Raw genomic sequence first — 13,481 nt, 5'->3', positions numbered from 1 at the left:
ATACAAATAAAAAAATATATTAGAACTTCTAGTCAGATGGTTTACAAAGACACTGAACAGCTACTGTTTTGTAGATACACCTTAAAGCGTAAAAGTAATGAAGCCTTCTGTTTTTATAGTTGTCTTGACTTTTGTGAAGCATGTCAGCATGTCACACTTGTCTTTTTGCTTGTTTGTTTGTTTGTTTTTAAATGATTTTGGTTTTCATCATAAGCACAGTCCTGTGCAATGCTATGTCTTGCAGCTTTGTATAGTTCACTAGTGAAAATTGTTTAGATCAAAAAGTGGAGACATGAAAATTTACATTAAAAAAGGAATTAAGATTGTATCATCTGCTTGCATAAGTGGTTTTGGACAGCTTTGGCATATTTTTGGCAAGCTGAAAACTAATATGAAGTCTATTTTTAGTTGTTTGTGACTGAATCTTTTGTGCCATCCTTCAATGAATAAAATTTGCAAGTTTAATGATGATTAATGTGATCAGATTTTTAAATCCTGCAAAGAGTTCTGTCGCTGTTTAGCCAGCGTGGCTTCTTATTGTATGCTTAAGCACTTTTGTTTTATAAGAAGCCTTTTTGGTCCATGTGCTCTGAAATGGAAGGAATTTTTCCTAAAATACGTGGATTCTAATTGGTTTCATGTCAGAATCCTGCTTTTTTATTTCATCCTTATAGCAGTATTTTGACTATGTGTTCCAGGGGCTGGGAGATGTTTGGGCTTGGGAGTTTTTTTTTCTTATTAGTATTTATCTTAGAAGAATTAATACATAATACATGTTAAAGATTTTTTATTATGACTTGACAGTTTCCTTCTGCCAAAATCGGAATTCTCAAAAAAAACCCCACAAAAAACTACTATACGTCTTCAGTAAGACAGAATGTGATTTTCTAGCATAATTATGAAAAAACCTTAAAAATTTGAAATTAAATATTGTGCTAACTAGAATGGGGAGGAACAGTTGAAGTTAAAGCAGGAAGGAGAGTAGTGGTTTATGCTGATACGACCTCAGTATGTGAAAGGATAGAAAACTGCTTAACTAATGTAAGTACTCTGATCTCAATAGTTTTTGTTACAGTATTTTCAAAAATAATTTGTAGATATAAGTTTTCTGAAATGGATATTAGAAGTAACTAAAGTGCATAAGAAACAGATACCTTAATGACATAATGGTTTATTACATGTTGAATTAAAAGTAAAGTATTCTCCAAACCTGCAATATGTGCAGAAACATTTGGTGATAGTTGATAAAATTTGCAAACCTTGATTCTTGCTATGTCAGTGTTTGGCCCTTTTTTTGCTGCTGGTAGACCACCCTGTGCTGGTGGTTTTATGTGTGAAATATTCCGTGCTTTGCGTTTTGTGTGCTGAGAAGGTTTTTATATTTCTTCCTATCATCCGAAATATGTTTGAGAGTACTTTTTGTTTATCAGTATTGAATGTATCAGTCTCTGACCCTGTATGGAGCAAAGGGGAGGGACAGGAGGAATCAAAAGAACCAGTGCAGTCTTTACTTGGATTGGGCTAAAGCTTATGAGAGAACTCACTAATGTATTAAAATGCCTCAACAGGGATTTGCTGAAGAACTAGCGCTGTAATGTGTTATCTGCTTCTATTTTTACAGGTTCTGAAGGATGACTGATGCTGGTTTCTGTGATGCCACTTGACGTCTCCGGTGCTGTGAATTGATAAGGAACATGCAGATTTAACTGGACAACGTGGGCAGAAAGCACCAGTAGCACCACTCTTTTTCAGCTCCCTAAGTGGACAGAAGTACAGTGTCATCTGTCTGCAAGGGAAGATTCTTCAACAGCTTTTTACAGCTAATAATAGAGACAACATAGCATCATCCACCTTCCTGATTTACAGCGCATCACCTTCCAAGACAGATGGTCTGTCAGCAGCTGGAGGATGCCCGCAGAGCACACAATAATGAAGTGGTGAAATGATACTGCTGCTGCTGCCGCCTAATTGTCAGGATCACAGCCGATAGAACCACGCTGCCCTTTTTCTGCTCACTTAATCAGGCCAGAAACAGCAGGGTGGACATGGCTGGCCTTGTTAACAACCTGCTAATACTGCTTCTTCTGTTTCAAAACATCTGCTTGGGTTTCAGAAGCCCGCTTTCGGTCTTCAAGAGGTGAGTTATGCAGGAAAATGTTATGTGTTGAATGCATGGAGTCACAGTATTACAAAAGTGTGAAAAAGCATGTCCTAGATTAAAATGTGTATGGTATTTGTTTGGTTTTGCTCATTGCTAGGAATTTTCTCTCTGCAATTTTGAAATGGCACTCTTGTCACATTGAAGATAGAAACTCATGTTTTATCCATAGGTTGCTCATTAAAGGTGAATTTAGGATGATAACACAATAAAGCAGAACTTTTTTAGATAACACTAACAGGTGTATTTGAGACTATACAGAGAGTAAATATATTTTAGATGCCTGAGTTAGCTTGCGATATAAAATGATGTTTTAGCAAGAAGGTATCAACTATGTTAAAACTGAGCAATCCTGGGAAATTTAGGGGTGGTTTGAATGCAAAATCACATAGGTAAACTTTAATGTAGTGTGGCCAAGAGAAGCAGCCTCTCAGCTCCTGAAAAAAGGTTTTACTGTTAGTGAGTTATATTGGGTACTGTATTTATCATGTTGCTTCTGTATTTATTTATACATGAAAATACATATTCAAAACTTATGACAGTGCTACATCATGTTTCTGATGTCTTACCATTAAGTTCTTTACAGTGATCTACATTTTTTGTATGATTTGTTTCTGTATTGCATTCAGTACAGAATTTGATATTCAGGTGAAGCTGAAGTTTTACTTTGCTACTCAAAGTAGCATAGAAGTTGCTATAAATGTCATAGTGTTTCAATTAAAAGTTTCCTATTTGCATATAATTTAGATTTAATCTGTGTACAATTATAAATCAGACACATAGGCTTAAAAAAACTCCAGAACGGGTCTGAATTATTAACAGTACCTGACCTTTTACAGTGAATTGATTCTCTGTCTGGACATCCATGTGACTCAGACAATTATTAGGATGAGACAATAGGTTACATTTTCAGCTAATGTTCCCAAACTAGTCTGTCTGATTGCTCAAAGGAACTACTTCAGTAAGTACTGGATAACCATGATGTTTTCCTCAGCTCATGAAGGAGTGAAATTTTCAGATGACTCCTGGAACTACTGAGCATTGTCAAACTTCTTTACTAGTTCTGTAGACCCTTCTTTTTAGAAAAACATAACAAAATTGATATTTAAAAAAATCTTTTTTCCTTCTTTCCAAGATATAAAGATACAGCCAGATCTCTTTCCAGTGAATGCCTTGGAAGTGAGCAGCCAGTGATTTCACTTGGTCTGTCAGATTTTGCACTGGACATTCGCATGCCTGGGGTGACACCTAAGCAGGTGAGAGAATTGCAGTTTTTGCCACTTACTGTTTTTTAGCAAGCTAGGAAAACAATGCCTTCCCTACAGTATCAATCACATAAAAAATCAGGAATAACTTTTGTAGGTACATATCTATGTTCAGAGAAGAGTAGGCAACAAAAAAGTAACCTCAAATGAGAAAATAATCTTTTTATCTGATTCATTTTATTGGTTTCTTAAACTGAATTGTCGAAGTTTATTAAAACAAGGAATATGAGTTTTATAAAGTGAAATATTTCCAGCTGTGCTAGTAAGACATGTTTATTTGGAGTTGCAGTTTATACCAAATCTCAGATGAGTGAATTTAGTTACATTAAATTGTATGTTGCTACAACTTTGGCAAGCTGAGAGAAAAAAAGCAAAAAGCATTTTAAAAAGGCTAATACTTTAGACCAAATATTTTAACCCTCAAAATACTCGATGAAAGCTACTATAAAAAGTTATAATGGGTATACTCTTTCAGGTATGAAGTTGATTATATTCTACTGAACCAAGTAAGTGAAAATGAAGACAAGATTTTTAAAATTAGCATTAACATTTTTAAGATTCACATAAAAGTATCAGATTTGACTGTCATTTTCACATGTAGTTTCATTAAGCAAGATAGATGATTTTTTTTTTTTTTGCAATGAGCCATTGCAGGGAATTATATATATCATTAAAAGATCTACATCTCTTTTAGAGGGCTGCAGGTGCTTGAAAAGAGCAGTATGTTGTGCTGCAGTAACTGATGACTCATTGTTGCAGATAGTACTTTCAAAAATACTGAAGGGAAAATGCAGTTTCAAGTTATTGGGGAGCACCCCTCTGGAACATGTAATTTGGAGCAAGAGCTGTTATTCCAGTGAAATATACTTCTGGAAAACATAAGTATAGTTTCTACTAGATCTTATTTGTGTGCAGCAAAATGCTAAACTTCTCCTTCAGAAAGAGTGAAAAGTACTCTCAGTTCATGCAGGTACACATTTGTAATTATGTTTTATTGATTTTACCTGAGGAGCCATTAGTTGAACTGCTAGGAAACACATACGAAGAGATCAGTCTATTCAGATTCTTATTAAAAAAATAAAAGCCAAACCCCAAGACAAACAACAAAAGGCTGTAGTAGATAATAGAAAGAATATCATACTTCTCACATTCATGGGTATCTGTTCCTTTTATGCACACAGTAAACTGAAATGCTGCAGTCTAGTATAGAGTTTGAGGAAGTACAAGGGAAGATAGTAATAGAAAGCAACTTGCCCAGTTAATTTCTAAAAAAATAAATGAAAGTAGTCAATGACTAGCCTTATGTACTTTTATTTTCTTCTCTCAGTCTCACCCACCCTTCTTCTCATTTCCCTTTCTCCTTCCACAGTGTTCCACATTAACTGTTCGAGAAACTTGTTCCTCATTTAGACAAGTTCAACAGCTAGAAGCAGTGGCAGAAAAGACAATCTTTGTTTCCTTGCATTTCAGAGGAGAGAACCAACAGCTTCATAGTTCTAATGCTGTCAGTTCATTTTTGTGGCAGAAAGAACACAAAAGTGAAGAATCCTCTCTAGAGAGGTGTCTCAGTCTGAGGAGACTGGAATGTTTGCTAAAGAGGATGAGTTATGAGATAGACCAAACTCTTCTCTTTCAGCAATTGTAAATTCAAAATTAAGGGGCTTTAATCGAGGAAGTGTGGAAAAAAACCAGAAGAAATAACAACCCTTTATTAAAAGATATATGTATGTTGGCAAAAACAGTAACAGAACACAAAAAAACTAGACAGTAGTCCTAGGAAAAAAAAAAAGTCTGAATGAATACTTTTCTGTCCTTTAGCGCAGTCCTAATTGTGGCCTCGTTCTAACAGGAACGTAGCCTGTGTCCCCCTATGTGGTTGCGAGCTATGCTGGCGATGGTACATGCCTTCAGTAGGGTCACCCATGCCAGACAGGTCAAAACAGCAGGGTCAGATACAATACATCCTTGGGCAGGATGAGCTCGTTAGCCTTCTGGCAGTCATCCTAGGAAAAGGACAACTCTAATCCCAAACCTGGGCAGATGGAGTTCGCTTAGCCCCATAAGGCCATCCATCTAAGAGAAGGTCACTCTAATCAAACCTACATCTTGAGGACCTCGCTGCCACCGTCCAAGCTCGCTCGGCCCTGGCAGATGAACCTCAGGACTAAAGAGTGGGTCCAGTTCCGCGCATACTGCATCTCACCTAAAAAACCATTGTGCAGGCTTGAAGGCTTTACCCACACGCAAAAAGCCCTGTAGCAACAGGTGAGAGTCGAAACGGCAGGTGAAAGGTGCACTGGAAGCTGCAGAGTAGGTAAGAATTTTGAAGCCTGGAAAGGAGTATTAGGCAAGCATGGTGTTGGAAACTGCAATGATAATGGTCGACTTCTGCTAGAATTCTGTGCAGAGCAACAGCTCACCATCACTAATACTATGTTCCAGCAGAAAAATAGTCTGAAGACAACCCAGATCTAAGCATTAGCACCTCATCAATTATGTTTTGGTGCGATGGAGAGATGTCCGCGATGTCCACCATACCCGTGTGATGCCCAGTGCAGAATGCCAAACAGACCATCGGCTTATGCACTGTAAACTCAATTTCAATCTCACATTCAAACCCAAAAGGCGCAGTATCCCAAGGAGGAGACTCCAAGTTAACAATCTCCAATCAGCCACAGTAAGAGAGAGATTCCAGGCAAACCTTCAAACTAGGCTCAAAAACCATTCCACAGATTCTGCAGATTCCTCCCCTGAATCAACTTGGCACCATATTAAAAACAGCATCTTGCAATCCTCTGAAGAATCCTTAGGGTTCTCCCTCAAGAAGAACAAGGACTGGTTTGATGAAAACAATCAAGAGATCCAGGACTTGCTGAGGAAGAAGAGAACCGCCCACCAAGCACACCTTGCACTACCAGCCTGTCACGCAAGAAAAACAGCCTTTTGTCTTGCATGCAGGAAGCTCCAACAGAAACTCCGTGACATCCAGAATAAGTGGTGGATTGACCTAGCTGTAAAAACTCAATTATGTGCAGATACAGGTGATCACAAAGGATTCTATGAGGCCCTGAAAACAGCATAACTGCCTATATACCAGGTCCAAAGCCCTCTACTCAGTGCTGATGGTCAAACGCTCACCAAGGCTTTCTTGATACTGTGAGCAGAAGAGGTCTGTGGCAGATTTTGGAATGTTTAGGTTGTCCCCCCAAGTTCCTCAAAATGATTATCTCACTCCATGAGGATCAGCACGGCCAAGTCAGTTATGGCAAAGCACTTTCTGAGCCCTTTCTAATAACTAATGGTGTGAAACAAGGCTGCGTTCTCGCTTCAACCCTATTCACAGTCTTTTTCAGCATGATGCTCCAAAGGGCCACAGCAGACCTCAAGGATCAGGGTGGTATCTACATCCGATACCGTACTGATGGAAGCCTATTCAACCTAAGGTGACTGAAGGCCCACACTAAGATTTTAAATCGCCTTGTCCGGGAGCTGCTTTATGCTGATGACGCCGCCCTTGTTGCCCACACAGAAACAGCCCTGCAGCGTTTAACATCCTGCTTTGCAGACACTGCCGAGCTCTTTGGGCTGGAAGTCAGTTTAAAGAAGACAGAAGTTCTCCATCAACCTGCACCTCAGGAAGTCCCCCATTATCCCCATATCACCATTGGCCAATCAGAACTCAAATCAGTCCAGCAATTTACTTACCTAGGTAGCCTCATCTCCTCGGACGGTAAGATTGATGGAGAGATAGACAACAGGTTAGCAAAGGCATATAGTGCTCGGAAAGCTTCATAAAAGAGTTTGGTGGAACAAACACCTGAAGAAAAGTACCAAGATCAGTGTTTACAGAGCCATAGTGCTGTCTACTCTCTTATACGGATCTGAATCATGGGTCATCTACCACCACCACCTGCATGGCACGTCTCAAGGATGAAGGACCACCGCCTCCCCAAGATCTTGCTTTATGGTGAACTTGCCACCGGCTGCCGCAAGAGAGCCGAAGAAAAGATACAAGGACTCCTGAAACAACATCTCAGCCTTGGCCATATTGATCATCATAACTGGTCTACTCTGGCCTCCACTCGGGAGGCCTGGAGACACACCATCTATAACGCTGCTGATGCTTTTGAGAAAGCACGCAGGATCACCCTTGAGGAGAAAAGGCAACGCAGAAAGAATTGTGCCTTGCAGAATATGCCACCTAAGGAGTCTTTCTGCTGTGCCTTTTGCAGCCAGACATGCCTGTCTCGTATTGGCCTTTTCAGCCACCAATGCGCTTGCAACAAACGTGGGTAGAGCCCTCCCCAAATCTTCATTCATGAAGCCCAATCATGATGATGAATCGTAGCCTGCAGGGGGCGCTGTTGGATCACGGAAGGTGCAGGGCCTGCAGTTCTTGTTGTTCTCAGATGACGGTGTTCCAAGGCTCTTCCCTTCTCTCCCAGCAAGCACAGACCAATGAAAACCCATTAGGTCCCAGCTGGAGTCACGAGGCAGTGTGCAAGCCGACCGAGTCTGGTGGTCCGGCCTCACCAGGACGGAAAGCCATAAAGAAAGACTTCCAGGCCTTCTCTCCAAATGCCCACATGCAGATCCCTGTTTTCATCCCCGAGAGCAAACTCCACAGTCTGCCCCCTTCCCCTCCGAGCAGAGCCAGCCACCCCCTCCCAAAACTCCTTCCCTCTCCCCCCAGTCTCTGATGAGCCATCAGCGAGGAATGCAGCTTGGCTAGCTAGTTCTTTTGTAAGGCTAATTAACTCCCTTCCCCCTTCCCTGTTCGAACTCTGTTTCTCTTACAGGGAAGCAGGGAAAGAAGAATTCCTCTCTCAGATTTATAACCTATAACAAGAGGAAATCCTTCTCTATTAACTTCCTTCTAGGTCACTATCTTCTTGGTATACCTCTTGGCCCTAATTGTGGGCTTTCTTGTAAGGAGTTCTAGACGCGTATCACGTCATGATTATTGCAGTTCCTGGGTTCTCAAGTATAACAATTTACGTAGGAAAGGCAGGAAAAGTTAGAAAAGAAAAAAGAGGAGGAGTAGAAATTACTGGAGAAGATGTGACTGAGTTAAATTCTAGAAAACAGAAGAGTATTTTTAGAGCAACACCAGGATGTTCTGTGCTATCTCTTTTTTGTCATGCATCTTCTGTGAAAAGAAAATCTTGTTTCAACTGGATTGTAATGAATTCTGAATTCACTCTTTGGCCACAGATTAGTACTTTCTGGAGACTTCACAAAACTGAATTCTTTTGGCCTCTTTCTCTCTTTGTGTTACGCACACATGACAGTCTCATTTCCTATCTGGCATCAGAGCTAACAAACAGATGTATAATGGAACTAACCAGTTCGTTGTTTACAAGTTATAACCATACAATGTATATGTACAATCAGAAGGTTTATGTGGTGTCAGAACTGTTCTCAAAAGGTTGGAGACATTGGTTGTTTAGTCAGAAGTATCGTCAAGCTGAAAAAAGAAAGGCACCTCCTGAAATAGTACTTCTGCTGAGTTCAGTTATTCCACAGCTTCACTGTAGGCAATTATATTTAATTTTATTTTCAAGACCCTTCATACTCCAGGTTCCCAGATAATGCTTGATGAAAGCAGATACTGAAAATTAACTATTTTGGATTCTAAGAATCTAATATTCTGCATGTATTCCCTGAAATTAAGATGAATTTTTGTTACCTCCAGTAAGGTTGTACCTAGATTATGAGCAAAACATTATTGTTTTGCAATGATTACTGTATGAATTGCTGAAATCTCTTACTGTGCAGCTAACATACAGCTTAAGCTCTGTAAAATATGTGACTGGTTCATGGACGAAATATGTACACATTTCCAAGCAGGAGGAGGAAGGGAAAGAAACCCCAGATTATTTTCTATCAACTTCACTTTGCAATGGTGATAATGGTATAATTTTTAGTGGAATGATTTGCAAATGGATGGAGCCAAGTTTAACATTTGTCCTTGCATTGGTAGTTTAATTGCATGAATGTAATTTGTGTATCTCATGTTGTCAAGGCTGGGTGAAAGGTTGCCAAAAACCCTGCATTTTTTTTCCAATCAGTTCCTGGACTAGTAAGGGAGCTGGGGGGGTCAGGATTTGCCTTACTGCAGGTAAGGCAGCAATAGCTGCACAGCTGCAGCTGCTCCGTGGTTGCATTAATGGGAACCAACCCCTTATGTGACTTAGGAGTTCACTACCTATACAGATCTGCCCTGAGTTGTGCATTCTTTTGACACCTGAACATTTGTGTGAAATTGTTTATTTCTACTACAATATGAAGCACTGCTGCCATAGACTCTTAGAGTTTGGGTATAAGGTTCTAAAAAAAAAATCTACTTCTGAACTCCGGTTAAATAGAAAAGGTAGAATATTTCTAGAAGGCTTTAGTATCTTTGTTGTGTGTAAATGCATATAACAAGAGTAGACAAGGACATTCACATAAGTTTTATCAGCTGACCTCTGTTCATCGTTCCCATCTTCTAGCAAAAACACGAAAAATGATTTCTTGTCTGTACACATCACTGCTCTGTGTAATCACATATTGTTATCACCATTGTACCTGTTCTTTCTCCTCAGCTGCATTTAATTGTTTACACCTTTTTGCAGTGTCTTCTTTTAAATTAGCAGGAATTTTATCCTCATCTATGTAGACGTCCTTGTGAAGGTGCAAGTCCTGTCAGATTTTGGGTTCATGGGTGTAGCATTTGTATGGGCACGAACCCGGCTGCACAGTTTGTGTGGTGCTGAATTAAGGTTACAAAGAACACCAGCTTAAATACAGCCAATCACCCCAAGGCACTCCACTGCACGTGTGTGTTAGAGTACTTGGGAGACTACAACTCCCAGAGTTGAGCACTCTTCTTGTAATATGAACCCCACACATGGGTGTAGAGAAATTCCAGTAGATGACATATTTCCTTTCCTAGACAGTGTTGAAGGTTGAAAAAAAGGGGTTAAAATAGTTAATAGTGTAGCTATCAACCTAAAAACCACCTTGATGACTTTATAGCCTAATCTGTGTTACATGTAAATAAACTATGGCAATGAATTTTTTTCTTATAGTAGTAATCCAGATAACGTACATTGCCTTTGGCCAAGTATCTCAGTAAAGCAGGTGATATTTTTTCTAGATAGTCCTTTTTTATCATATATTTATTTATTCAGTATTCCCACATTCATCTTCAGAAAGTGTAGAAAATTTTTGATGCTTTGTTTCTATTCTTTTAACTCTAAACATTCCCAATTTAAAGGTAATTTCTATTCTTTTGTCTTTTAATAGTCTGATACCTACCTCTGCATGTCAGTACGCCTGCCAGTGGATGATGAAGCCTATGTAGGTGAGTATTGGCTAACTGGAAGAACTTAAGCAAGCTATTTTGAGGAACCTCACTATTTTTTCTTTTCCCTTTGACTCATATTGACTTAATCTTTGGCTGTCAGGGTTTCCAAAATTCATTTGTCATGGCTGGTGTAAACAAACTAGAGAGAGCTACTTAGAGTCAAGATAACAAACTGTATCTGAAGAGATTCATCGAGTAATTGTAGTTAAGGAGCTTCATGCAGGTGCCTCTGGCATGTCAGTACCAAACAGTCCCATTTGTAAAGTATTGGCTTCCTGTCTCTGGCCAGATACTTAATTCTGCTCTGCTGCCATGCAACCCGTTTTAGTTTTTTCTGAAGACTTAGAAACTTCTAACATGTTTTAGATGTTTATATGTTCTTCATCTGATTTTTATAGAATTTGGCCACCTTTCCAGTGATGACTGTGCTTGAGTACATGTCATTACAAAGCAGAATAAAGTCTGGACAGAGAAACCATTCTAGTTGTCAGTGGAGCTTTGAAGAGTAAGAGGAACTTGATAAGCAAATTTTAAAAAACAAAACAAACCACCTTGTTGTGTGTACATAATGTTAGTATTCTCATGTTAGTATTCCTTACAAGCTCTTATGTTTGGATGCTGAATTAAAACAAAATTACTTGTTTTTTTTTCCTTTTCTGTCACTTCCCCCAAAATGAATAGGCATATGGTCAATCTTAAGCATGTGATCAGTTCCATCATCAAAATCACTGGAAAATGTTCTTCGTGAAAAAGATTTGTCAGATTTTTACAATAGGTACCATCACCTAAGAAATTAGATGCTTAGAATTTTTTCCTTAAATACTTCTACATACTGTTAAGTGTTCTGAAGCTATCAACTTGCATGCATGCATTTTGTGTTACTTATTTAAGCTTAGAAGATTGGCACAAGGAGAATTAATACTTCTTTTTAAAGGGATAGAGTTCTATATTTTTATGGTTTAAGTAGAATCATTGCATTGCCAAAAACTGGTGTCATTGACTTTCCTTAAAACATACTGGTTTGTTTTGGGATAAAACATCTAAAAACTAACATATGAACTATGACTACGGGTTGCTGTTTAGTGATATATTGAGAAGACGGTATGTGTTCTAAAGAGTTCAGTATGACTGTGTGAATATTCATAACTGAAACGATAAACTGGGTTTCTGAGACAGTGGGATGGTAAAGCTGAGACAGAGCCTGCATCTTCTGCCTTCAGTTCAATTCATTCGCACATAATGCTGCTAAATAAATGTCTTCTGTATTTTTTTTCACTTTTGCACTTTAAAAGGACACTTTTATGACCAAGTGTCCTTACAGTTTGACCAAGACTCACTAGTTTGTTCCTTTTGTTTACTTTTTGTACCTTTTTGTACCCTTATTTTTTCCCCTCCTCAAAGAAATTGTGCAAGAGGAGGTTCTGTTATGGAACCTGCAGCAGAATATTTTTGTTGCATATTGGTGAAATATAAGGGTCTTGGAAGAGAGAGTTTCATTTTTTAGTGTTGTTTGTGGGCAGCACTACATTTGTTAATAAGTAGAAAACTTCTTCTGAAACCTTTTTTCAATATTGTTACTAAATTCATATTTGAGGACTTTGAATTCAGACTTCAGCTTTGCCATTCCCCTAGAGATTTAAAACCAGTAGGCATTCGTGCTTGTACAGGGACAGTGCGTGTAACTTTGAACTGCAAAACTGGAGGGATACTCTACTAGATTACCAGCTTGTTCAGAGTCAGTTCTCAGATATTACCAGAGAAAGGAACTGATCCAACTTATTTATGAAGGACCAACTAGAAGGAGAAGGTAGACCAAGTTTTGCCCTAGAGGTCTTTTTCAGGCATGCATCTCTATATTTTTGCGGATGCTGTTCCTTTTCTGTATTGTATTCTTTAGTGGAGGGTCAGACTGTCAAGGCTGAGATTTCTGTCTGAACCAGTTGTTGTTTTTCTGTCCCAAAGGGCTGTAAATGCTGACAAACTGGGGTAGGGGGAGTGTTTGTTTGTGGGGTGGGTTGATGTACCTTTATGTTAATGTTAGAAGCATACCTTTTGCTCTTGTGAAATGAAGTGGCTGTGAGATTAATATGTAAAAGATATTAGTAAGAGAGATTAATATGTAATTTTTCAAGAAAGTATCATTCCAGTTATATTTTTAAAATATATTGTGATTTTCTTCTTCTGCATCATGTTTGATTAATGTTTATGAATAAGTAGCCAAACTAGAAACTCAGTTCAGCCTTTAATGGTGCAAACATTAATAAAAATCACTCTTTCACTACTAAGCTTTAGAAATGGATAAAGGGTGCTCTGCAGACACTCATAAAGATTGAGTCTGACAGAAAGCCACTCAGCCAGGAAACCTGACTGTCATCTTCACCTCCTTACATTCATTCATGTGGGTGACCAGTGAATATCTTTTTCTTACTGGCTCTTAGTCCTTGTCAGATTGTGCTGTAGAAATGAAATGGAGCCTTCTACGTTCACATACACAAATTGATATAATTAGATGGTTTATTACTTCTCATCCATGAACAACTCTGAGAAGCTGTGGTTTTGTTACTCTAGTATGGCATATATCGGGGAGGGGAGACAACGTGGCTCTGAGTGGGGGGGCGTGTGGGTCAGGAAAAATACACGGCTCAGGGGGGAAACCCGTACAATAGATAACGCAAGTAGTCATTGTTCTTCTGCTTTGCTCGATCCA

The 13,481-nt window shown here is 39.0% G+C and overlaps 1 protein-coding gene across 9 annotated transcripts in view; it reads left to right on the top strand.

Moving 5' to 3' along the window:
* The window catches only part of PAM (peptidylglycine alpha-amidating monooxygenase), a 123,372-nt gene that overhangs the window by 47,041 nt on the left and 62,850 nt on the right, over positions 1–13,481 (top strand). For 6 of the 9 annotated variants that reach the window (XM_064641768.1, XM_064641767.1, XM_064641764.1 and 3 more), the window contains exons 1-3: positions 1,912–2,137; positions 3,294–3,414; positions 10,714–10,771. In XM_064641768.1, coding sequence (XP_064497838.1) covers positions 2,046–2,137; positions 3,294–3,414; positions 10,714–10,771 — 271 coding nt within the window. In that variant the 5' untranslated portion in view covers positions 1,912–2,045. Of the gene's footprint in view, positions 1–1,621; positions 2,138–3,293; positions 3,415–10,713; positions 10,772–13,481 lie in introns of those variants that run through there. The other 3 variants (XM_064641772.1, XM_064641769.1, XM_064641765.1) reach the window with 1 other exon arrangement.

This window comes from Pseudopipra pipra, chromosome Z (assembly GCF_036250125.1).
Source record: "Pseudopipra pipra isolate bDixPip1 chromosome Z, bDixPip1.hap1, whole genome shotgun sequence".
NCBI lineage: Eukaryota > Metazoa > Chordata > Aves > Passeriformes > Pipridae > Pseudopipra > Pseudopipra pipra.
This window is presented reverse-complemented; position numbering and strand designations above follow the sequence as displayed.